The sequence below is a fragment of the Zingiber officinale genome, chromosome 1A (assembly GCF_018446385.1).
Source record: "Zingiber officinale cultivar Zhangliang chromosome 1A, Zo_v1.1, whole genome shotgun sequence".
In the NCBI taxonomy this organism is placed as follows: Eukaryota; Viridiplantae; Streptophyta; class Magnoliopsida; order Zingiberales; family Zingiberaceae; genus Zingiber; species Zingiber officinale.
Window position 1 is genome coordinate 166,214,769 of NC_055987.1, and position 26,630 is coordinate 166,241,398.

General features: G+C 45.0%; 2 protein-coding genes and 1 pseudogene across 3 annotated transcripts; 1 reads left to right on the forward strand and 2 right to left on the reverse strand.

The window, feature by feature from the left end:
* Nucleotides 1-16,489: 16,489 nt before the first annotated feature.
* On the reverse strand, nucleotides 16,490-18,801 carry LOC122012124 (phosphomevalonate kinase, peroxisomal-like). Of its 2 annotated transcripts, XM_042568582.1 has the most exons (7): nucleotides 18,600-18,801; nucleotides 18,375-18,511; nucleotides 18,129-18,279; nucleotides 17,734-17,831; nucleotides 17,298-17,407; nucleotides 17,164-17,216; nucleotides 16,490-16,934 (listed from the first exon to the last, which is right to left on the reverse strand). In XM_042568582.1, the coding sequence occupies exons 2-7, from the start codon at nucleotides 18,380-18,382 to the stop codon at nucleotides 16,746-16,748; spliced, it is 609 nt and encodes a 202-aa protein (XP_042424516.1). In that variant the 5' UTR covers nucleotides 18,383-18,511; nucleotides 18,600-18,801; the 3' UTR covers nucleotides 16,490-16,745. The 2 variants fall into 2 exon arrangements, with proteins under 2 accessions (XP_042424516.1, XP_042424511.1); XM_042568577.1 differs by having other exon boundaries at nucleotides 18,375-18,801.
* Nucleotides 18,802-20,412: 1,611 nt separating this feature from the next.
* On the forward strand, nucleotides 20,413-21,418 carry LOC122038303 (protein EMBRYO DEFECTIVE 514-like). Its single transcript, XM_042597983.1, has 2 exons — nucleotides 20,413-20,821; nucleotides 20,954-21,418. Exons 1-2 carry the CDS (start codon nucleotides 20,456-20,458, stop codon nucleotides 21,266-21,268), a joined length of 681 nt encoding a protein of 226 aa, XP_042453917.1. The 5' UTR covers nucleotides 20,413-20,455; the 3' UTR covers nucleotides 21,269-21,418.
* A 147-nt stretch (nucleotides 21,419-21,565) lies between these two features.
* Nucleotides 21,566-26,239, reverse strand: LOC122038305 (annotated as a pseudogene).
* Between the last annotated feature and the right edge of the window lie 391 nt (nucleotides 26,240-26,630).

The following is a 26,630-nucleotide window of genomic DNA, read 5'->3' on the forward strand; positions in this document are numbered from 1 at the left end:
AAAAAATCAACAATATATAATGGCAACTTGAGCATACGAGGAGTTAGTGCAGTTGTAATACGTTTTTGAAGCACATCCCATGAAGCAAATCCACAACTTAATCACATTACTTATAACAACGTAGATAAAGCAATTTAGATTAAATCATCATTTTAATTTGGATACAATACTTGTAACAACTCAAACTAAAATCAATGTATGAACTTTAAGTCATATAACGACTTCAAACAACATGCCTAATCATCATCATTATCATCACTGATCATAAGAGAATCTAACTGATGCTCTATCTCTTTTAATGCAGCTTTCAACTTAATAATTTTTTCGGTTTTTGAAAGTTTCCTCTCTAAATCTGAACTTGACCTTGAACTTGAAGTTGCACATGATATTTTATTTGGAATAGATGCAAAGGTAGTTGGTGCAGATCTTTGTTCAAAGTATTCCTCATAAGCTTTTTGTGCCTCCTCTCTAGTTTTGAAATATTTGTGTATGGCGCCCTTAAAGCCATTAACATGATCAGAAGCTTCTACCCACGTTTCATAAATTCCTGGTTTACGTCCAACAAATACAACATATGTTTTCCCCTGCATTTTAAAGAACATTCAGAATCTTATATAAACAAAATATTAGAACTTAAATCAAATGATTTACCATAGATTGTCAGTCGAAGTTTTGCAAGTTTCCTGTAAATTATAGAACCAAAAGAATATAAGTTATCACTAGTTTCTTATACAAGGAACATTTCAACTGTTTGAGATAACTCTTCAATTCACTAATTTTCAATATGGTAGTAAATAACTAAAATGAAATATATTATTCAAACATCTTAAATTTTCAAGCATTGTGAGGTCAGTGGAACATAAAACCTTAGCCTATAAATTAAGACATCTGCTGAATAGGTCAATTTCCTTGAAAAAATCTTCCCATATTAAATAACAACTACTCTGAAAAGTCCCAATACAAGCTACTTTTCCAAAGTTTGCAGCAGCTAGCAAGAGTCAAACATGAGAATCCAAAATTCAGTACTGCACTACTCAATCATATCATTCAAGATTAGTATGTTAACAAATGGGTTGAGCTTTGATTTAAGGTAGTACATATCATTCAAGATTAGTATGTTAACTAATGGGTTTAATTCACTGAGCAATCCACTCAGGACAATTACGTTTAACTCTGAGTGAAAGTAACAACTTGTTGTTCCTAAGGAATAGAATTACTAATTGGAATGATCCCACCAAATGACCCAATTATGTCATTATGTTGTGTCTTCGAAATGGTAATAGCATAGTGTTTGGTTTAGTACTACTAATGGGTTGAGCTTAAAGCAGGTCCCACTTATAATAATGAATTTGGGGATGATCCAGCTTTTTAGTTTGGGTGTAGTATTAGAAAAGCTTCAAATTAGCAAAGTGGTGACCATAATAACTCATAGTTTAAGTGTAGTATCAGAAAATGTTCTAGTTAATTAGTTAAGTCACTCACTTAGAACAATTATCTAGTTTACATGATGTGAGGTATAGCTCTGTGTTGTGGTAGTGTAGCATTAATATTGTATTAGCTAACTTACTACCTCCCAGTTGTACCAATGTGGTAAAATAGAGAGGGAATGTAGTACCAATGTGTTGTATTAGCTAACCCGTGCCCTATCTTGTAGGACAATAGAGAGGGAATGTAGTACCGATCTGGAAGCTTCGTGGCCGCGAGAGAGAGGAATACTGGTCGCAGATGTGAGAACGAGGAACACTGGAGGGGCGAGGACGGCGTGCCCTATTATCGCTTCCGAGGTTTGCCGAGAGAGGCGCGAGGGGTTGGACGCTTCGCGGTCGAGGGAGGCGAGGGGGGGGCGAAGCTGAGAGCGAGGAGAACACGCCGAGGTCCACGAGGCACTGAGAGGGAGGAGGAAGGTGTGCGGCTTGCCCTAGCTTTGCTCCAGAGGGCGGATCGCGTGAGCCCTTTGCTCTAGAGGACAGGTTCGTGTGTTCTGTGCAAAAGCAAAAGTCAAAAGTCAAAGAAAAGAAATAGAGGAAATGCATCCAACTCCACATGCCGCGTCCACGTCGCGATCCGCCAACGAAGCAAGCGCGGACAGACGCGCATGTTAAGTCCCGCAGGATATCATTCCTGTATATATATATATATATATATATATATATGATCCTGTCCGAATCACCGAACCAAAGGACGCTGGGCACGTGGTGCGCTCCTAGTCGAGGACGTAGGCCTCCGTCTGGGCGCACGAATCTCCGGCGAACCTGCACAAAAGTCGGGCCGGGAAGGGTTCCCGGCGTCGACCCTCCGACGCTTAAGTCAGGCAAGCAAATAATGCCAAAGGTGGCTCTAGAGATGATTTTTTCGCGTACCTGCGGCGAAGTAAGAGGCTCTATATATAGAGCGAGGAGAGAACTAATGCACGTTCACCGAGGTGCAGACGTGTCAACCACCCATACCTCGGTATGTACTTGTCAGAGAGCTTACCTGACACCATACCGCTACAGTCCGAGCATGTCTTTGATGGGACAACAGGACACCCCGTCGCCAGACTAGGGGTATGGCGTAGCCATACGACTTGACGGCTGTCAGAGGGTGTTCCCTTCCTTTACCCACCGCCCGGCCGGGACGTCCGTCCGGCCGACCGGGCGAAGAACGTCGTCCGGACGACCTTAATTCCCTGCGTCGGCCGGGCGGCCCGTCCCTCCGCTCGGTCATTATGTACTGTTTCATTGAGCGTCGGAACCCTGATCCCTACCAGGGTACCTTTTACTACCAGATGTCCCTTCCTTCTAAATCCGGTCGGCTCGTCCTTCTCCGGCGGGCCACTGGGCCCTTTAACCTCCCCGCGGTGTTGATCCCTCGTTATGGGGTTCCGGATTCTTACCACCGGATCACTTGCCTCCCCCTCGAGTCTAGTCGAAGGAGGCGAAGTCTGACTGACTGGACTGCCGATCTGACTGAGCAATGATCCTTGCATTAATCCGCTCGGCCTGGCATAAGGATGCTCATCCGCTCGGCAATATCTCGTCCACGCCTTGTGCTTCTCTCGGAATCCCTGTCCAACGCTCCCCCCCCACTGTGTATCACGTGCACTGCGCACAGTAAGGGGAGCTCATTAAATGCGGCCAGTATCTCGCTGACGCGTGGCGATCGTGCGCTTGTCAGCGCATGGCGGTGTCGTCACTTCCGATGGGACAGCCGCCGTTTGAAATGAACGGCTGGATGATGACCTCGTTATCAACGACCTGGATCGGACGGTGGAGGTTGCTTCCGGGCGGCAATATAAAGCTTGCGGCTCCGCTTCCGCCGCCGCCTCGCTGCTTCATTCTCCTCCGGCACTTCTCTGCTCGTATTCTCTTCCGGCAACCTCGCCCCTCAACTCTTCGGCAAACCTCGGCCCTTCGTCGATCATCTTCTTTGTTTGTAAGGCCTTTTCTCTTGTTCCCAGCGCTTTCTTCTTTTTGTTACCCGTTTCCTTCAATCGGCTTTTTCTCCATTCTTTGCTCACCCCTTCCCTCGGCATCCTATATTCTCGTCCCTTGACCATGACTAGCACTTCACAGTCGACTGGCGGCGCTCCAGGTCTATGGTACACGACCATGGAGAGCCGTTTTGATGAGGAAGACGCCTTGCGTCTCGTCCGGACTTATGACCTGCCGACCGACCACCAAATAGTGTTAGCCACACCAGCCGATCGGCCTCATGAACCGCCGTCCGGCACAGTGCTTTTCTTCCGAGACCAATTTCTGGCCGGACTGCGTTTTCCACCTCACAAATTTTTCTTAGAAGTCTGCAACTATTTCCGCATTCCGCTCGGCCAGGTAGTTCCCAACTCTATTAGGCTGCTGAGCGGAGTGATAGTTTTGTTCAAGCTGAACAACATCCCCTTGGACCCAAAAATATTCCACTACTTTTACTATCCCAAGCAAGCCGAGTGGGGTACCTTTGTTTTCCAGTCTAGGATAGGCTTCGTGCTTTTTGATCATATGCCGAGCTCCAACAAACATTGGAAGGAGCATTTTTTCTATATACGTTTTCCCGAGCGGCCGACTTTCCGCACCAAGTGGCAGACGGCTATGCCCGCGCAACCGGAGCTCGGCAAGTTTAGAGGTGACGCGGACTATCTCCATGCAGCCGAACGGCTAGTCGGTCAGCGCTATCATATTGACGAGATGCTCCTTCCGGGAGTAATGCATATATTCGGCTTGTCTTCTATCCCAGCCGATCTGCCCTACAGCATGAGTAAGTTTCCTTATCTTCCCATTTGTTTTGTTCTAACTGATTTATTTTTTGCTTCTGCAGCTGAAGTCATGTGGCGTGCCAGGGCTACCGAGAAGCTCAAACTGAAAGCTGCTCAGATTGAGGAGGTGACGAACAAGGAGGCCGCCGAGCGGGGCCTTGCTCCATCCGATCCGGCCGGTGGAGAAAGTGAGGGGGCACCAACTGTCCCCGAAGCCTCAGATGTCCCTGCCTTTCACAATGAGGCCGCGGGCGACCTGGAACCTCCTACCGAGGCTGAGGTAGGGGGCCGTTCGGCCGATGATGTGCCGCTACGCACTCGGAAGCGCCGACGACCAGAATCTGCCCCTGCCTCTAACCTTGATGAGCCACTGCCCGAGCGGAGCGCGGGCGCACCGGTGCTGTCCGGGACGGTTTCCCTCGAGAGTACCCCCAACTCCTCAGGGCTCTCCGAGGGCCAGCTCTGAGGTGCCGCCGTCCAGCCCTTCCAGAACTTTGCGCCGTATCAGGCGTATGGGTGAGCTTCCCTCCTCTTCTGCCGGTGGGCCGTCCGATAAGGCCGCTGCTTCTCAGAGCGAGCCGAGCGGCCAGAACTTGATAAAGACTGTTCTGCGCCTCCCCTCAGAGGCGTACATGGCTGCTGCTGATCGGCCAATGGTCCCCGAGCAGCAGATTACTCTGACGGGCCCTCTTGCCCAAGCTTGGATAGATGCTCGGCGTCGCATAGCCAAGATGACTCCCGGGCAGCTCGGCGATAGCAACCTTCAACAGGCCACCGGGGTATGCTCTCCTTTTCTTTATTTGCATATTCGAATTAGGTTTCTAACCTGTGGACATTTGTTGGTAGAACTGGGTGGAGCAGATCGCTATTAGCAATCGATTGGCCGAGCTGGAGGACGAGTTGAAAAAACAAAAAACCGTTGGGGGTAACGGGCAGTCGGCTGCCGCTCTGGCGAAGGCCAAAAAATCACTGGATGCCGAACGGAAAAGGGCTAACGATTTGGCAAGCAAAGTCGTTCGGCTTGAAACGATGATCAAGCAACGAGAGAAGGAGCTCAAAACGGCGACCACTCGGAAGCAACAGGCCATCAATGATATGGACCGTATGAAGGTGGAGATCAGGGGGTTGGAACAACGCATCAAAGACTTGGACGCCCTGTTGGCCGCCGAGAAGGAGGGCCGCTCGGCGGATCTCCAAAGATTCGAGGGAGATCTGGCAGAGCTCCAAGTCGCCAGCGATGCTGCCCATGCCGCGCTCAAGGAATACCAAGAGGGGGAGTCGGCCCGCTCTGACGAGGTGAGGAAAGCGTTCCTTTGCTCGGAGGGCTTCGGAGAGAAGTTCACCGACAAGATATCCCTCACGTTCGAGGAGGCGATCAAGGCGGCGGTGGGATATCTAAAGACCAAAGGTCACTTGCCTGCCGAGTTGACCATCCCCCCCCCCCCCCGAAGATATAGCGAGCGTGATGGACACCATCCCCGACGCTCTCTTTGATTTTGATGTCTGAGGAGCGTTTTTATAAACTTTTTTGTATTCCAGCCGTTCGGCCCGGACTACCTCTGTAATGACTTTTTTAGCTTGCGTAATAGATGATCTTCTGTTCCTTTCACCTTTTATTGTGGCAAGAACTTACTAAGTATTCTTTATAACCATTCCGCTCGGCACCTCGCTATGCCAGACAAGCGAATTATCTTTAATGTCTCATTACGCGCCTGATCAGCCGCTCAGCGCGCAAACTTGTTTGCCTCTTTAATTCCGATTAACCATCCTTTGCTCGTCTCTTGATATTTATCGTCGGTTGTCGACGGCACGGTTATTTATAGCCGGTCGGCGCGGCTCTCGATTTTTAACGACGGGGCTCGTCGGCGTTCCGCTCGGACGTTTATAGACGCCGGCTCGTCTCTCGATTTTTCACGACGGTGCTCGTCGGCGTTCCGCTCAGACGTTTATAGACGCCGGCTCGTCTCTCGATGTTTAACGTCGGTGCTCGTCGGCGCGGATGTTTATAGCCGATCGGCGCGGCTCTCGATCTTTTACGACGGTGCTCGTCGGTGCGGATGTTTATAGCCGATCGGCGCGGCTCTCGATCTTTAACGACGGTGCTCGTCGGCGCGGATGTTTATAGCCGATCAGCGCGGCTCGTTGGTCTTTAACGACGGTGCTCGTCGACATTTCGCTCGGACATTTATAGACGCCGGCTCGTCTCTCGAATTTTAACGACGGTGCTCGTCGGCGCGGATGTTTATAGTCGATCGGCGCGGCTCTCGATTTTTAACGACGGTGCTCGTCGGCATTTTGCTCGGACATTTATAGACGCCGGCTCGTCTCTCGATTTTTAACGACGGTGCTCGTCGGCGCGGATGTTTATAGCCGATCGGCGCGGCTCTCGATTTTTAACGACGGTGCTCGTCGGCGCGGATGTTTATAGCCGATCGGCGCGGCTCTCGATCTTTAACGACGGTGCTCGTCGACGCGGATGTTTATAGCCGATCGGCGCGGCTCTCGATCTTTTACGACGGTGCTCGTCGGTCTTCCGCTCGGGGATTTATAGACGCCGGCTCGTCTCTCGATGTTTAACGTCGGTGCTCGACGGCGCGGTTATTTATAGCCGATCGGCGCGGCTCTCGATTTTTAACGACGGTGCTCGTCGGCGCGGATGTTTATAGCCGATCGGCGCGGCTTTCGATCTTTAACGACGGTGCTCGTCGGTCTTCCGCTCGGGGATTTATAGACGCCGGCTCGTCTCTCGATGTTTAACGTCGGTGCTCGACGGCGCGGTTATTTATAGCCGATCGGCGCGGCTCTCGATTTTTAACGACGGTGCTCGTCGGTCTTCCGCTCAGGGATTTATATACGCCGGCTCGTCTCTCGATGTTTAACGTCGGTGCTCGACGGCGCGGTTATTTATAGTCGATCGGCGCGGCTCTCGATTTTTAACGACGGTGCTCGTCGGCGCGGATGTTTATAGCCGATCGGCGCGGCTCTCGATCTTTAACGACGGTGCTCGTCGGCATTCAAGGCTAACTCCTTACCAGGTCGAGCGACCTTGGCCTTCATAACTTATCTCGCGCTTGAGCAGTCTTTGTGCCCGGCCGAACGACATGGGTCATTTGCTTGCGAATCTAATCGGCTGGGAGGCCTTCACTTATTCGGGTGCTTGGCTCGGATAATCCATATGCCCCTTTTACCCAGCTTGGAGAACATACTCCTGGCCGAACGGCTCAGGGTCTGCTTCGAGCATTTTGGCTCGGATAATTTATCTCCGTCCGGAAGGTACTGGGTCTTCGATCCTCGAGCGCTTGGCTCGACCCATTTACCTCCGGCTGAGCGGCTCGGGGCCTTCGTAACTTGCCAATGCCTTATATTTGTTCTCTTGATTCTTCATTTCTGTATTTCCAGTATTAGTCGAAAAAAGTACACAGGATGATTTACAGTGGTACACCTTTCATCCCGCCCGGTAAGGCTGGAGGTGGTTCGCGCTCCATGGCCTATCTAACTGCCGACCGTCCTCATCCTCCAAATAATACGCGCCCGAGCGGAGCTTTTCGATGATTTTGAAGGGACCTGCCCACGGAGCTTCAAGCTTGCCGACGTCGCCGACCGGCTTGACTTTCTTCCAGACAAGGTCGCCGACCTGGAATGATCGGGGAATGACGCGCCGGTTGTAGTTTTGCTTCATCCGCTGACGGTATGCCATCAGCCGAACGGATGCCTTTGCCCTCTCCTCTTCTACCAAATCCAGCTCCATGTTTCTCCGTTCGGCGTTGTCATCATCGTAGCTCTGGATCCGAGCGGACTCAACGCCGACTTCAACCGGAATGACGGCCTCGCCGCCATATACCAAATGGAACGGTGTGACTCCTGTCCCTTCTTTTGGCGTCGTTCGGATGGCCCACAAGACGCTCGGCACTTCATCCAGCCAACTTCCTCCCAAATGGTCGAGCCGAGCGCGCAGAATACGGAGAATTTCCCGGTTGGCCACTTCAGCTTGACCGTTGCTCTGAGGATAGGCCACGGACGTAAAATGTTGCTCGATGTCGTAGCTCTTGCACCAATCCTCTAACATCTTCCCTGTGAACTGCCGCCCGTTGTCGGACACTAGTCGACGAGGGATGCCGAACCGACAAATGATGTGCTGCCAGATGAATTTTTTAACCATTTGTTCAGTGATCTTTGCTAGCGGCTCGGCTTCCACCCACTTGGAGAAATAGTCTACCGCCACTAGTAAGAATTTCCTCTACCCGGCCGCCATCGGAAATGGACCGACAATATCCATTCCCCATTGGTCGAACAGGCATGAAACGCTTGACGCCTTCATTTCTTCGGCCGGTCGGTGGGAGAAGTTGTGATACTTCTGGCATGAAAGGCAGGTAGATACTGTCCGAGCGGCATCTGTTTGTAAAGTTGGCCAAAAGTATCCGGCCAAGAGGATCTTCTTGACCAATGAGCGCCCGCCCGGATGACCCCCGCATGATCCTTGATGTACTTCCTGGAGGATGTAAGCTGAGTCCTCCGAGCTTACACATTTCAGCAACGGGCGCGAGAAAGCTTTCTTGTAAAGCTGATCTCCGATGAGTGTAAACCGACCGGCTCTTCTTCTGAGGAGCCGGGCTGCATATTCATCGGAGGGTGTGGTGCCCGAACGGAGAAATTCTATAATAGGTGTCCTCCAGTCGCTTGGAAACGTGAGGCCTTGCATCCGATCGACGTGCGCCACCAGCAGTACTTTTTCAATTGGTTGCTGAATGGCAACTGGTGTTATTGAACTCGCGAGTTTGGCTAACTCGTCTGCTGCCTGGTTCTCCGTTCGGGGGATCTTCTGTATAAGAACCTCTCGGAAAGTAGCTTTGAGTTTTTCAAAGGCCTCAACGTAGAGTTTAAGCCGAACACTGTTGATTTCAAAGGTGCCAGAAAGTTGTTGAGCGGCCAACTGTGAATCCGAATAGAGAGTCACCCGACCGGCACCCACATGCCGGGCTGCCTGCAATCCGGCTATGAGGGCCTCATACTCTGCTTCGTTGTTGGTAGCTTTGTAATCCAGCCGGACGGATAGGTGCATCTTCTCTTCTTGAGGTGAGAGCAACAATATTCCAATCCCACTTCCGAGCCGAGTGGAGGACCCATCCACATATATTCTCCACATAGCTTCCGGCTCTGGCCTTTGCACTTCGGTCACAAAATCAGCCAAGGATTGGGCTTTGATCGCCGAGCGGGGTTGATATTGGATGTCAAATTCACTTAATTCTGTCGTCCACTTGATGAGCCGTCCGGACGCTTCTGGATTCAACAGTACTCTTCCGAGTGGACTGTTCGTCCGGACAATGATGGTGTGAGCCAAGAAATACGGTCGAAGGCGCCGAGCGGCTAGAACTAAAGCAAAGGCCAACTTCTCGAGCCCGGTGTAACGAGATTCAGCATCTTTTAAAATATGGCTCAGAAAATACACCGGCTGCTCTTCGCCGTTCGCCCTCACAAGTGCTGAGCCGACAGCATGCTCAGTTGACGACAAATAAATATAAAGTGACTCACCCCCGATCGGCTTGGCTAGCACTGGCAAAGAATTAAGATATGTCTTCAATTCTCCGAAAGCTCGGTCACATTCTTCATCCCACTGGAACTTAGTAGCCCTGCGCAGGATCTTGAAGAATGGAAGGCTCCGGTCGGCGGTTTTGGAGATGAATCTGGACAAAGCAGTTATCCGACCGGTCAACCGCTGCACTTCCCTTGTATTTCTTGGAGGCGACATGTCTTGCAGAGCTTTCACCTTGTTGGGATTGGCTTCGATTCCCCGCTCGATCACTATGTACCCCAAGAAACGTCCTCCTTTTGCTCCGAAGAGGCACTTTTGGGGATTTAGCTTGACTCCATATTTGCGAAGCGTTTGGAAGGTTTCTTCCATGTCCTTGAAGAGATCGGCCGCTCGGACGGATTTGATAAGAATGTCGTCCACATAGACTTCCAGATTACGCCCGATCTGCACCTTGAACACCTTGTTCATCAAGCGTTGATAGGTGGCCCCGACATTCTTCAATCCGAACGGCATCACATTATAGCAATATGTGCCGTCGGCCGTTACGAAGCTTACTTTTTCTTGATCTTCCCGGGCGAGCGGCACTTGATGATATCCTTGATAGGCGTCAAGCATGCAAATTAATTCGCAGCCGGCCGTAGAGTCCACCAGCTGATCTATCCGGGGCAGAGGATAGAAGTCCTTGGGGCATGCTTTGTTTAAGTCCCGAAAGTCGATGCAGACTCTCCACTTGCCGCCCGGCTTGGAGACTAATACTACGTTAGCCAGCCAGCTCGGGAACTGCACTTCTCGTATGTGGCCGGCCTCCAGAAGTTTCTCTACTTCCGCCCGGATGATGGCATTCTGCTCGGCACTGAAATCCCTTTTCCTCTGCTTCACTGGCCGAGCGTCCGGTCGGACATGCAATTCATGCTGCGCCAGGCTCGACGAAATTCCGGGCAACTCATGTGTCGACCAGACGAAGACATCATGATTTCGTTGGAGGCATTGGATCAGTTCCTTCTTCTGCTCCTCCTCCAGATCAGAGGTGATAAAAGTTGTAGCCTCCGATCGGGTCGGGTGAATCTGTACTTCTTCTTTTTCTTCATAAATTAAAGAGGGCGGCTTTTCAGTGATGGCATTTACCTCGATTCGGGGTGCCTTCCGAGCAGAGTTGGATTCTGCTCGGACCATCTCGATATAGCATCGCCGAGTTGCTAACTGATCTCCTCGTACTTCTCCCACTTTGTCTTCGACGGGGAACTTCATCTTCTGATGGAAGGTTGAGACGACCGCTCGGAATTCACCGAGTGCCGGTCGTCCCAAAATGACGTTGTAGGACGAGGGAGAGTCGACCACCACGAAATTTATTGTCCTGGTCCTCCTGAGCGGCTCCTCTCCCAGCGAGGTAGCCAACCGGATCTGTCCAACCGGTTGAACTTCATTGCCCGTAAACCCGTAGAGGGGGGTCGTCATGGGCTGCAGCTCGGCTGATTCAATTTGCAGCTGATCGAACGCCTTCTTGAATATGATGTTGACCGAGCTCCCTGTGTCAACAAATATACGGTGAATAGTGTAATTTGCTATTACCGCTTTAATGAGCAGAGCGTCGTCGTGGGGCACTTCAACTCCTTCTAAGTCTCCGGGCCCGAAAGTGATTTCAGGTCCACTTGCCCGCTCTTGGCTACAGCCGACTGCGTGGATCTGCAGCTGCCGGACGCCCGCTCGGTTGGAGTCTCCTCCGGTCGGCCCGCCTGCAATAACGTTGATCTCGCCCCGGGAAGTATTGCTTCTGTTTTCCTCTTCTCGAGTGGACGGTCGGGACCGTTCTCTGGACGACCGGCGATTATCCTGTCTCGGAGATCGGTGCCGATCGGGTGTCTGTTGATGTCGCCTCTCGGTGCGAGTCCGGTCAGCTTCATGAGTCCTTTGTCTCCTGCCGGTGGGAGGTGACCGTCGTTCGGCATTCCTGGGAACGGGATTGGCCACGAAGGGAAGACTTCGACAATCCTTCGTGTTGTGCGTATCCGTCTGGTGGAAGGAGCAGAACATAGGGGTCCACCTCTTCTTTGGCTTGGGCCGAGCGGCAGCCACTTCTTGTACGTGCGACCTGACGTGGGGGGATCGGATTGCTTCGGCTCTCGGTCCTCTAGGTGGCTGCTGAGCGGCGTGCTGTTTCCGCTCGGCATGAATAGGTGCCCGCTCGGTAGGAGTTTCCTTTTTCCGAGCGGCTTGTGCTTCTTCCACGTTTATGTATTCGTTGGCACGATGTAGCATATGATCATAAATCTCGGGGCGGCTTTCGGATGAGCGACCGGAAGAAGTCCCCATCCACAAGGCCCTGCGTGAAGGCATTCATCATCGTCTCCGATGTGGTCGTTGGGATATCCATCGTCACTTGGTTGAATCGCTGGATGTAGGCTCGAAGCGATTCTCTCGACTCTTGCTTGATGGCAAACAAGCTGACATTTGTCTTCTGATAACGCCGACTGCTAGCGAAGTGGTGGAGGAAGGCCGTTCGGAAGTCCTTGAAGCTAGTGATGGATCCGTCCGGCAGCCTCCGAAACCACCGTTGAGCCGATCCCGAGAGAGTTGTAAGGAAGACGCGGCACTTTACTCCATCTGTATATTGATGGAGTGTAGCCGTGTTATCAAACTTACCCAGATGATCATCCGGGTCCGTTGTTCCGTTGTACTCGCCGATCGTCGGAGGCACGTAGTGCTTGGGTAGAGGGTCTCGTAGAATAGCCTCCGAGAATTGGCGATTGATCCGCTCGGGAGATGAGTCCGCCCGGGGAGCTTTCCCTTTTCTGTCATCCCGCCTTGGCATTTCGTCTGAAGAAGAGCCTCTATCTCTTCGAGCTGGTGCGGCTTCAGGGGTGCGAAATAAGGCCCGGTGGAATGCAACGGTGGCTTGAGGTGCGTCCGCTCGGCCACCGGATGCAGATGTTGCTTGTTGCTCCGGCCGCTCGGCTGATGCTTTTTGTTTTAACTCCACAAGTTTGGCGGCCCTCATCTCGACCAAAGCGTCGAGTTCTTCCGTCGAAAGCGTCACCGTGTGTTGTCGTCCAGCCTCGTCCATTGTTCCCGTTCGGATGCAGGAGCGTTCCCACAGACGGCGCCAAATTGATCCTGTCCGAATCACCGAACCAAAGGACGCTGGGCACGTGGTGCGCTCCTAGTCGAGGACGTAGGCCTCCGTCTGGGCGCACGAATCTCCGGCGAACCTGCACAAAAGTCGGGCCGGGAAGGGTTCCCGGCGTCGACCCTCCGACGCTCAAGTCAGGCAAGCAAATAATGCCAAAGGTGGCTCTAGAGATGATTTTTTCGCGTACCTGCGGCGAAGTAAGAGGCTCTATATATAGAGCGAGGAGAGAACTAATGCACGTTCACCGAGGTGCAGACGTGTCAACCACCCATACCTCGGTATGTACTTGTCAGAGAGCTTACCTGACACCATACCGCTACAGTCCGAGCATGTCTTTGATGGGACAACAGGACACCCCGTCGCCAGACTAGGGGTATGGCGTAGCCATACGACTTGACGGCTGTCAGAGGGTGTTCCCTTCCTTTACCCACCGCCCCGCCGGGACGTCCGTCCGGCCGACCGGGCGAAGAACGTCGTCCGGACGGCCTTAATTCCCTGCGTCGGCCGGGCGGCCCGTCCCTCTGCTCGGTCATTATGTACTGTTTCATTAAGCGTCGGAACCCTGATCCCTACCAGGGTGCCTTTTACTACCAGATGTCCCTTCCTTCTAAATCCGGTCGGCTCATCCTTCTCCGGCGGGCCACTGGGCCCTTTAACCTCCCCGCGGTGTTGATCCCTCGTTATGGGGTTCCGGATTCTTACCACCGGATCAATATATATTTTTCAAAAAAAATATTCAAATATAATTATAAACAAATTACCTCGTAATTTGGTAGTTTTATATAGCTAAAGCTTAAATAATGGTAACAATTGGTTTAGGTTAATTAGGTTTGGTTAAATTAATAGTAATTGTTCAGACTATGTATCTAAGTTTTTTTTAAAAATATTTAAATTACTAAATCACAAACTAATCTTCTAAAATATTCCTTCCCTCTTTCCTTTTTTTTTTTAAAAAAAAAGGAAAACAATAAATTGTTTGTTTAATCGAGTGGCTAAGGGTTATTGTTGATAATTTTAGTAGGTTATTAATAATATTTTATTTGGTTTAAATATTCAGTAATTCCTATAATGTAACATCTCCTATGTTAGCATTTTCTATAAAATAAAAAATGACTTTTCATCATTTTTTTTAGAAAATACTATTTATTTTTTAGAAAATAAACATGAAAAATATAAATCAAACATTATTTTTCAAAAATACATATTTTTAAAAAAAAAACGTGTAAATCAAATGCACACTTAGTTTATTTGTATTTCCATTTTCATAAAACTGTATTTTTCATTTTTTTTGGAAAATGATTTTTTCGCATTTTCTATTTTCTTAGAAAATGTTTTTTTTAAATGAATATGGGAAATACAAATAAATGTATTTTCTATTTTCTCATAAAATGAAAATAAAAAACAACCTTGAAAATATAAACTAAACAATGATTACGGAGTTAATAATATTTTTTTCAAAATTATCTTTCGAGGCGAGCAAGCGGCGATGACAAGCCGACGACGACTGCGAGCAAGTTGTGATGGCAAGCAGGTGGCGACTGTGGAGCCACAACGGTGACGGCGACTATGGAGCAACGACGACGATGACGAGCAAGTGGCGACCACAGGGCAATGGCGGCGACAATGAACAAGTGGCGATGGCGAGCAGGTGGTGATTGCAGAGCAACGGTGGTGACGACGAGCAGGCACCGACTGTAAAGCAATGATGACAACGAGATGATGATTGACAGTGGCGGAGGCAAGGGGGCGTGAGGGTGTGCGGAAGCACCCCCTTGCTCCCGGAAGCACCCCTGCCTCCACGCCCAGCTCATCAACCCAACCTCTATGCCAACTTTGGACAACTCCATCGTGCCCTTCTCATCTTCGCCAACGTCTGCTGCCACTCCGGCGTCGTCGCTTGGAAGTCTGTCATCGCCCACATCTCCCGCTCCTGCCGCTCCTTGACGCCCTCTCCCTCTTCCCATAGCTCCACGCCTTTGCCGCCCCCGCTCCCAACTCCCACACCTTCTCCTCCATCCTTCCCGATCGCATCGACACTGATGCAGACCGCTTCGACTGCCAAGTCCATGCCCTCGTGCTTCAGAATAGCGCCGCGGTTGCCGTCTATATCGCTAGCACCTTGACCGACATGTATGCGAAGTGCGACCGTGTCTTGGATTTCCGGAAGGTGTTCGACAAAATGGCTATCAGGAACCTCATTTCTTGGAATGCATTGATTGTGGGGCTTGTCCGCAAGAAGACATACTATGACACGATGGAAGCTTTTCGCTCGTTGTTGAACGATGATGGGCTCTTGACACCTAATCAAGTGAGTTTGTCCAGCGTGCTGAGTGCATGCTCAAATGTGTGTAGCATCGGATTTGGGAGAGTGGTGCACGACTTGGCGGTTAAGCTTGCAATGGAGTCGTCTTTGGCCTATGTGAGGAACTCGCTCATTGACATCATGACATGTACTATAAATGTGGGTGCTTGGAAGAAGTTGCGAAGGTGTTCGACAGATGCTCCGATAAAGATGTTGTGACTTGGAATGTTATGATGATGGGTTGGATTGAAAGTAATTGGCCCGATGATGCTTGTGGTTGTTTCCTACATATGGTGGGAGAGGGAGTTTTCCCAGATGAAACCTCCTTTTGTACCTTACTCCAAGTTTTGGTCATGCTAGTTTCATGGGGTCAGGGTGCTACAGTCATTAGTTGATAGTGAAAACTGTGTGCCCAAAAACCAATGTGTTGGGTGATCACCATGTATGCAAAGTGTGATTGCTTTGAAGATGCATATCAAACCTTCGATGAGGCAAAGGACCAATTAAATTTGATTGCTTGGGCATCCATGATAATTGCTTTCTAACAACATGGGCATGGATATAAAGTGATCAGACTATTTGATGAAATGATAGATTTGGGGATTGACCCAAACTATATCATATTCGTTAGTGTTCTTTCAGCTTGCAACTATAATGAGCTTGTCGACCAAGGATTCAAGTACTATATTTGCATGGTAGACTTGCTTGGACGAGCTGGTCGCTTGGATGAATCAATGTAATTCATTGATGCAATGCCAATACATCCTGATTCATCTGTGTGGGGTTCTTTCCTTGCAGCTTGTAAGAAGTTTAGGAACCTGAAACTCAGTAGCAAAGTGACACAAAATCTCTTTCTGATCGAACTCCATAACTTTGGAAACTATGTATGCATCGGATGTAATGTTAGAAGAAGCTAAAGAGATCGGGAGACTAATGCAAGCTAATGGGATAAGGAAGGAGACTAGATGCAGCTGGAGTACTGTAAATGTTGGTGGTGATGGATAATTTTTTTTTATTTGTTGGTGTTAATCTTTATCACTTTGAATTTTATTTGTAAATTGTAAATTCATTTATTCTCATATGCATAAGACAGTTACAGCACATGAGTACTGTATTTATATCTGATGAAATTTTTTATATATATTTCATATCAATTTTGGAAGATTTAATTAAAAGTTGGTGTTGATGGACATTTTTTTTTTAATCTGTTGATGTTAATCTTTATCACTTTGAATTTTGTTTGTAAATTGTAAATTCATTTATTCCCATATGCATAAGACGGTTACAATAACACATGAGTACTGTATTTATGTCTCTTTAGTTTCTTGAGAAAGGATCATATACAACATACATAAATTTCGAACAAAAAGGTATTTCATTTGAATGATTCATAATATCAACATCTACTATTTTCTCAACCTACAATGTCATCATTGGTAGCCAGCCTATTTGCTCGTCGGAACCAATTCTTGAATGCCAAGATCAAGTGTGGGCAGTCATCGATGCTATGATTGTAAAAGCTTAAGCACAACCTCAGCAAATCTTGAACAAATCTTTAGAATCTGATAATGACGACTGATGTGGTCATTGCTGCTGATGAGCCAAGTCCTGTTTTTGCAACCTTAGGTTTGCATTCCTCTCCAGGAAGTGTTCCATTAGAAGCCACTCGATTAAATGTTATTGAAGAAAAAGGAGGAAGTGACGCCAATGACTCTCGAGTCAGAGGTAAGCCGTGCGCTTCAATCTGAAGATAATATTTGCAGATAATTTATCCATATATAACTTTAGCTATGTAAACTGACATTTATGATCAATACAACAGAAGATAATTAAAAATAAATAAATGCAAGTATGATAACATAAAAAAAGTGTGAAAAAATTAAATTAAGCTATAAAAAACTGGATCCATCAGGTGCTAAGGGCAAACAATCCAGGAGAAAACAATTTCTTCCAAACAGAAAGATGGGAGTCACCTGATTTCTGTAAGAGTAGAAATCATTGCTTCCTAAGATTGTAATATCAAGACCTGCATGGAGAAGTGTAAAACTTAGAGACAAGAGCTAATAAAGTACAAATTATATATCTAAAAATAAAGAAAAAAACATACCTTGTAGAAGTAGTTTTTGTAATTTATCCTTTTCCTTTTCAGAGAGTATTACCTTGGATGCAGCTATAGCATATTGCACAGCTTGCTCCACAAAGGGGTTGACTGAGTCCCTGAAAACATAAGTTGATAGAGAACTAAGCAATTTACCCTGTATTAGAATGCCTCATTTCTATGCAACCTTTGTAATATCCATTGATCATTATCTTTCGAGGGTGAAGAATCAACCTTTATTGAGAATCAATTAAATCCTTTCTTTTGTATAACTATAAACTACAGAACCAACTAAATCTACAGCCACGTCAAGGCAATATGTTGCTGTGTCCAGCGGTAATTTTGTGATGTTTAGACCAAAATCGATAAGGCTGCATCAAATCCCACTGGCCTTGTGATTGCACGAACAGATGCATTACAAATAAGGAGGCAATAAAGTACTTGCCTTGAAGAAGTGCACTGCAGAATAGAGTTTTTCAGAGACAACTTGTATGTGGCCTCCCAAGAAAGCTGAGGGGAAGTTACTTTAACATCTGTCCATGACTGAAGAAGCTCACTCATCAGTCGAAAACTATACACAATTGCAACAAGGAAAATACTCGATTTGGTATATAATTCAAGGCACAAACACAATGCAATTGCATTCACACTTCTCTTCACCCCAAACTAAATTAGCAAGGAAACTTATAATTACCAATATTGGTGATGGCTATTTTCAAGTTTAGATTTTCTTTTCTACTTATTCACCGAAAAAATCCCATTGGCGAATCAAGGATAGATCTTTTTCACTTGCATCATATGATAATGTGATCAAAGAACAAAAGGAAAGGCACCACTCACCCAGACCCAACTATCAGGTTTGATATCGTCGTACAGCGGTTTGACGATGGCATAGAAGCGAGCGGTGGTGGTGAAAACTATGCCAGCATTTGGCCTCTCCAAGATGAGGTAGCGACCTGTGATCAAGACCTTTCCAGGAGCCGAAGCAACCCTAGAGAAACAGAGAAAAACGCATATGACAGTGTTCGGATGCAGAATCCCAAAAATGCAATCCGAACTAGACACGGAAAAAGAAGACGAACTCACACTTCCATTGCTCTCCGATGATGTTCCTGTCCTGTCCTGAACTCTGTTCAGGCGGAGGCGGAGGCAGGATGTTCCTGTCCTGAACTCTGTTCAGGCGGAGGCGGACGCAGTGGCAGCTCCATCCACCGAGGCGAAGGCTAGGGAAAATCTTGGATTTAAAAAATAAAATAAAATAAAAAAAGAAGACGCGCACGGGAGCATATAAGAAGACGCGCCGAGGAACACCGAGTCGAGGAGCACGGCGTCGCGGGCGAGGAACGCCGAGGAGCAACGAAGCAAGCAACTGAACGAGGAAGACCGAGGAACACCGAGGCGACACCGAGGCGAAGGCTAGGAACTCCGCGGAACGGCGAGGTACTCCGCGGAACGGCGAGGCGAGCGAGGAGAAAAGTTAAGTTTCGGCAGGAACGGCGAGGCGAGCGAGGAGAAAAGTGAGGTTTTAAAACATAAAAGCCAAATTTTATCGATGAGAAATTTTTGGATTTAAAAAATAAAAAAAATAAAAAAACGAAGACGCGCACGGGAGCGTATAGGAAGACGCGTACAGTATCAAAACTATATATATATATATATATATATATATATATATATATATATATATATATATATATATATATATATATATATATAAAAGTGCTCTATATATAATTTTTTTATAAAGTTAATTAAATTATTATTTTTACATATTATAATAATTATGTGGCTATTTCTATCAAAGAAATGATATAATCTTATTTAAGTTTGTTTTTATGAGAGCCATTTTCCTTTTTTTTTCCTTATATATTCTATTTTCTATTCAAGGTCTAGACTCTAGATCAGACTTTTAAGTCTTATTTAAAGTCTAATTTAGATATGCATAGAACTTGAAGAATATTTTGCTTTTTTTATAATCACTGTTAATTAGTTAGTTGATTACCTCCTAAAAATATCTCTTAAGATTTTCTTAAAATATATTTATATGTTTATCTCTCTCTATATATTTCTGTTTTAATTATGTCTATTTTAAGGGATTTGATAACATGTATATATTTGTGTAGCTGTGCTATCATTAATTTAGAGCTCTATAATACATTTTGATTAAGAGAAAATAAAATTCATCTTCTCCAAGTGAGAGTCTTCACCATTAGAAGGTTATATACAATTTCTTATGATTCTAAAAATTAAGATAGATCCCTACCTCAAATAAGAGATATAAAATATCCACATCAAGTTTTCCTAAATACATAATTTATTTTAAATTTTATATTTTACGTAAAAAATATTTGTATCATCTACCTTATCCATTTCATAAATTTAGATTTCATGAATAATATTCCTTTAAATTTATGAAATGAAATTCAAACACTAAATATTAAAATATCATTTAATTTGAGAGAGAGACAAAATAAATGGAATAGATTAGATAATAAAAAGTATATACAAAGGAGAGACAAAAAAATAAAGATACGATAAAATAAAATAAAATAATATTTTTCAATATTTTTTCTTTCCTAAACTCTCTATTATTATAAATATAATAATAAAAAAAGTGGAAAGAGAAGAAAATAATTTAAAAAATAAAGATAATAAAAATTTTAGGTTAGCTCATATATAATGTGTAGTGAATAATGATTATCTAAATTTAATAAAATAAATAATTTATTTTCAATTTTAGAGATATTATTTGAAAACATATGACATTCTAAAGTATTTTGAAATACTTTTAAATGTTGAGGATTCAAATGTGTATTATGGTGTTATTAGAGGGAATCTAATCCCTCATGCCTTATGATATTCTAAATGAGGATTATCTTTTCCCTTGGTAATGATCATCATCAAGGTGTTTGATAGATTAACTAAGTCTTATGATTCAATTCTTAATTAAGACGTACTGCAAAATATATCTTTTTCTAGTAGAATAAAAAATCTTATATAAATAAAAACAAATATCTCTATGGGCTTTCATTCCATGGGCTTAGGCCCAATCCAAGTCCGTCATCGCCTTCACCGCCACGTCCTCACGTCCGACCCGTCCTCGGTAACTATAATAGTCACGATCAGGGTTTCATTGCCAACCATACCCCTTTTTTCTCCTTTCGAACATGGCGGAAGAGCTAACGGAGAATCACCCCCAGATGCTCGTCGGAGACGAACGCGCCGCAAATAAGGTGAAGCGCCAGTGCGTCTGCGACGCGCCGAAACAGGGAAGAGAAGACCGAGACGAGGAAGGCCCTGATTCGAAGAGATACAAGTTGGAGAAATGCTCGGAAGCCGGCGAGAAGCCCGATGGAGCCAAGCAAAAGGAAGAAGTCGGAGGAAATCTGGAGGCGGGAGGAGGCGGATCGGACCAGATCGAAACGGCGGCAGGAGCAAGAATCGGGCCGAAGGCGTTCCGATTGTCGACGGACATGTTCGAGTACTTTTTGAAGCTTCTCCGATCGTGGCCACCCAATCTGAATCTCAACAAGGTGCGTTTTGTCAACCTTCGGCAAAGATTTCTCCTTTTGGATTTTTAGGGTTTTGTAATCCTTTTCCTGTTTTATGGCGACAATGTGGTTGTTAACTCACGATACTGCCTTTTTCTCTGTCTCTGGTTGCAGTACGAGCACCTGGTAATGCTGAGCTTGCTGGAGAAAGGCCACCCCGAACCTGCAAAGAAGATCGGGAAAGGCATCGAAGCATTCCAGGTGCGCTACCACCCAACGTGGAAGAATCGATGCTTCTTCATTGTTCGAGTCGATGGCAGTGCTGATGATTTTAGCTTCCGCAAATGCGTCGACAACATACTGCCTTTGCCTGACCATATGAAAGTGAACTCAGCATCAAACAACTTGTCCGGCGACAGAAATGGAAGCCGTTTCAGGGGAGGTGGGAGAAGAGGCGGTCGAGGCTATGGGAGGAAGGGCAAGCATTAGGCGATGGTTCTCTTTGGTTTCTTTGAATTGTAAATCAATGCTAGATCGAGTGCTAAGTTAAAAAGATGGGACTTTTTTGTTTATATTGATGCCCCATCATTGGACATTTTGGTGCCTTGTTCAGTGATTATAGACTTATAGTTCGTCTTAGTGCCTTCTCATATTAAGCTCTATCGACCTCATAAGCGGAACCACTACTAACTCTGTCTAAAACTCATTAATGGCTAAGATGTATGCTAATGAGATATTCAACAAAAAAAAAAAAGAAAGAAGAAGATTGAATAGAGGAACTCTGCCTTTTGAATAGAGGAACTCTGTCTATTCAAAACATTTATTATCAATATAAATCACACAGGTCTGATTCAGCCGCATCCAAGGCCATTTTTATTTATTTGATACACGATACCGTCAAACTCTTCGATGGTGAACAACAATCTACTAATCACTGACCATTTGTTAACCTATTAATCACACAGAAAAAATTATCTGAAGTCAGGCAATATGATGTGTTTGAGAAATGATAGGCATTTGAGCCACAGGGTAGAAAAAGACGGTATGTTCCAGCATTAGGAAGACGGTATGTGTTTCAACTTGGCTGCACGATTACCTCAAATAATCATTCAAGTCATCGGCTCTCCTGCTAGTTCCTACGCCATCTTCCCTGCCCATTTTTATGCTCAAATTCGCCCTTTGGACTAGACGAACCAAAGCTTGCACAACCTCCGACATCGGTGGTCTAAATTCTGGCTCAGGCTGCCCAAAAAGGTATGACAATTGGTGTGAGTTTATGGTCTTTAGTTTCAGAAAGTCCAACATGTTTGAATTACTACATGATGCATGTTTACCTGAACACAAAGAGCAATTACATCAGCGAATCGAGATAGTGATTTCGGAGAGTATGACCCCTTGAGAACTGGATCGACCATCATATCCAATGCCTCTATGTCATGTAGTATGCCCATCTAACCAAGTACTGCTCAGATCGCGGTCTTGTGCTGACACAAGTTGGCAAAACAATTGTGAACATGCAACAGATTCATTTACCTAGAATCTATGATGCATTTCATGATTTAACTGGTGAACTTTTCCCAAAAAATAAAACCGAGTATACCTGTCAAATGGCTTCCTCCCTGTCATGAGCTCCAACATGACGACTCCAAAGGGATAAACATCACTCTTTAAAGTGTACTGACCAGACATGGAGCTCTCAGGTGCATCGAGGCCCATGTCCTGTTCACCTGCCTGTGCACATGTGAATATATTAAAATATCATCCAACACTTATCTCTAACAAGATCTACCACATTAATCTTGAAATTTGAATCTGAAAAGGGAAGTTTCGACTAATGGAACTATATTGTTTACAATCAATATTCGTTTCATCTCATGCATTACCTGAATCTCTGTATTGGGAATAAGATTTTCAAATCCACAATCTGAAAGATGTGGATTGAATTCTGTGCCCAACAGAATGTTAGATGACTTGAAATTTTTGTGGAGAACAGAGGGCGAGCAAACCTCATGCAGATACCTGGAGTCAAATTTAAAGATACAACTTTGAGACAAGAAGAGAGAAAAAAGAGAGAGATAATTGAAGGTTTAGACAGAACAGAGGACAATCTTTAGGCTACAATAATCAAATATCTGCTAAAGAGGATACCATCCCACTTACTCTAAAGCCCGAGCAGCACCGAGTGCAATTTTGATCCGAGCATTCCATGACAGTGGTTCGTCTGAGAGATGGAGGAGTTCATACAGCGAACCATTCTTGTGAAAATCATACACCAACATTCTCTGTCCATACTCAGAACAGTAACCTACCAGCTCTGTCAAATTTGTATGGCGCAGAAGAGAAATATTTGTGACTAGATCAATGAAGTCGCCAGTTGATTTGCTCGGCAGGGACTTTGGATTTAGTTTCTTCACGGCCAAAATCTAAACAAAAATGTAGAATATAATCCAAAAGTCATACATGATATTCAATCAGTTGAGCAAACTAGTTGTGCCATTAAAACTCTTTAAATAGTGTTACCAAAATCCATGGAAAACGATTAGATGAATCAGCTTCACAGTGCAAACAAGATGGATGATTCTAAATTTTGCCACTATCAAACATGTGTCCGGAATAAATAAGAAGCTTTATTTTTGGTCATATTAATACCTTTCCATCATCAAACTCTGCCTTGAAAACACGACCAAAGGTGCCTTCGCCAATAAGATTGTCTTCGCTGAAGCTATCTGTAGCTATTTGCAAGTCAGCCACAGAATAAATAGTTGATTTGATACTTGTTACGTCCACCTTCTTTGTGATAAGTTTGCTTGAGCAATCATCTTCATCAAATGATTCATAGTGATGAGGTTTAAGACATGGTGGAGGAAGTGATGGCAACTTTTCTATGTCAAATATTGAGGATGTTCTATTCATCTCCTTCTCTGCAACATAAACTAAATCATAGTACAACCCAATTAAATGTGTGAACTGCAACAAGAATCCTAATGTAGTAATAGACCAGATTTTTCAGAAATCAGACGCTTGTTATACCAACAAATGTGGAGTACCTTTAACTCTATCTGAATCTAGATGAGCATATAGCCGGTCTTGACCAAGATTTTCTTCAATCGAATTTTTTCTTCTCTTTCTCCAAATTATAAAAAATGCAATTAATCCACCAATGAAGAAGACACCTGCAACACTTCCTGCTATTCCCCCTACACCTACACCGCTACCATGGCCAGTATTGGAGTTTTGAGCAGATGGAGATTGATTTGGTTGAGATGAACTATCTGTCCCAGAGCTCCAGTCATTATTATCAGTCCTACAGAATAGGATCCACAAATGAGCCATTCAATTTATCCTCAATTAAATCATATGATAGCATGCAAGTTCATTTAGTACTCACTGAAGGTTATTAATCCCCTTTAACTGGTTAGGAATGGATCCATTGAAGTGGTTATTTGCAACATTCCTAAAGAAGGGTTACGAAAATCAAATCTTTCTTGTAATCCAAACTAATTCTAATTTTGATATAAACTGGCAACTTTATTTATTACTTACAAACTCTGAAGGGTAAGATTGGCAAGGACATTTATAGTACCAGTGAATTGATTGTTCTCCAAATATCTGAAAGTGGATGAAGAAATAGTAAGCATAACATTCTTCACGCAATTTGTTTTAGGAGAAAGATTAAAAAAAAGGCCAAATGATAAGATATTATGTTAATGCTTGGAACATTCATTATTCCTCTTACAAGTTTGTCAAACTTGTCAGGCTCCTGAAGCTTTGTGGAAGGGTACCATTAAGAGAATTGTAAGACAGGTCCCTGCAGTAAAAAGGCCCCTTTATCAGAGAGTGGAGTATGATAGAGTAGAAAGTACTCATGGACATGTGGGTTTGACAGTATTGAAGGTAAAAACATAATTATGAATAAGAAACTTATTTTGAGAAGATACAAGAGGTAAATGATATTGCATCACACAGAATATAAAGATAGTTGATACTAAGAAGTAAGTTTCTTCTCGAATGAAAATCTTGTCTACACTTACATTGTTGTGAGTTTGGAGAGGCCTTGAAAAATATCATCCAGACGTCCACGGAGTTGATTGTGAGCAAGATTTCTGTGACCATTGATGCATTGCCTTATTTTACATTAATGACAATATCACATGATAAATTGAACTAGAGAAGAAGGCTGCTCACAGAAGCTCCAATTTGGCCATATGAGAAACTGAATAGGGTATGCTTCCACCAAATTGATTATTGCTAAGATCTCTGCAGACAGGATTACCATTAGATGGGCACCTACAAAACTAAATGATAGTTGGAAGCATATTCAAACAACTCACAATCTAAGAAGGTTTGGCGGGAGGTTATAAGGTATCAAATTACCATTTCCTAGATTATTTTGGCTCATATCCCTGTAACAAACAAGCATTGTGAGAATATTGAATTCCAAGAGGAATCTCTAAAAACTTTGCTAACTTACAGCTCCTCCAGTGAAGCCATTTGGTTCATATTATAGCCCAGTGTTCCAGATAGACCCAAACTTGACAATTTTCTGCTAGCACAAAAGGAAAGAGTGCATCAATCAGATAAGAAACAAGCAAAACATACTAAGATTAAAATCACAAGTTATCACTCTCACACAGCTGTCACCGATGAGCCAGAGCATGTAATTCCCAGCCACGATTCCCCGCATGGATCACCACTTTGCTTCCAGCCTGATAGCTGTGGTGCTGAATTCAAACTTCTGAACAGCACATAGAGAGCAGAAGCTGCACAGGGAGCATGAAAACTGAGTACAAGAATCAAGTTGAATTGGATAAAGCAACAATTTCACCAGGCGTATTAGGTAAAACTCAGACCACGCAGTTCTTGTGGGATAACTGCAGAAAGTTAAAACATTTCTTTTCCTGTTTTCTGCTTATTGGATGAATACCTAGAATAATAAATCTGCTAAACAAGAGTCACAAGAAGAATAGGAAGCCTTAAAAAAAAAAATCTTTTTCGGAGACTAAATGAAGCAAACTAATCGATCAGCATCATAATTTGCAGAAGGAAAAAAATAAAATAAATCAACCTTTTGCAAACATGTGAACTTGGCACTTATCAACCAAAACACCAAATCAGAAAAGCACACATCAAAGACTCAACGAGACTATCAATTCACTCACCGTCGTTGGGATTGGTAGCGCCAAAAGCGAAGCTCGGATTCGGATCGCAAGTCCAGATGCAAACCAAAACGACCCAAATCGCGACGGCCCCTTCCGCCTTCCCCCGCGCCAATCTCCCAGCCATCGGAGAGCGAAAGTTCGCCTCCCCGCCGCATTGGACTCTATAAATCCCGTCGCCTTCCACTACTCCCAAAGCTAGCTGGCGCCAAGAGCGCGAGGAATCCTAAAGCGCAATTTTTTAATGCCTAAAAATCGTTTCTTTGTCGGATTAACAAAAGAGGATTGAAGCCATGTTCGACGCGCTCGGCAGCGAATTGACGGCTGTATCAGTTGCTTAATCGAATTAGGGCCCTCTATTTTATTTGATTTGCATAAGACGTGTTGGTCAGAAAGTTTTTTTTTTAAATTAAATTAAATTAAAAATAGAACTCACATTTCATGCGGGAATTTTGATTTAGTTTCAATCCTTCACTTAATTTAATTCCGCGTGAAAGCCTTTTTTTTCATATTTTTTTATTCAACTCTAGAAATATCAACAATAAAATGGTGGTTTCCACGTTCTAAAGTTTTAATGTCTTTCCATTTATATACAAATAAATTGAATAGAAATAAAACGTTGTAATTTTTTCACAATAAGCTCTATAATTTGTCATATTTCAAACATCGACCTGGCCCATGTGGCCTTTGAGTGT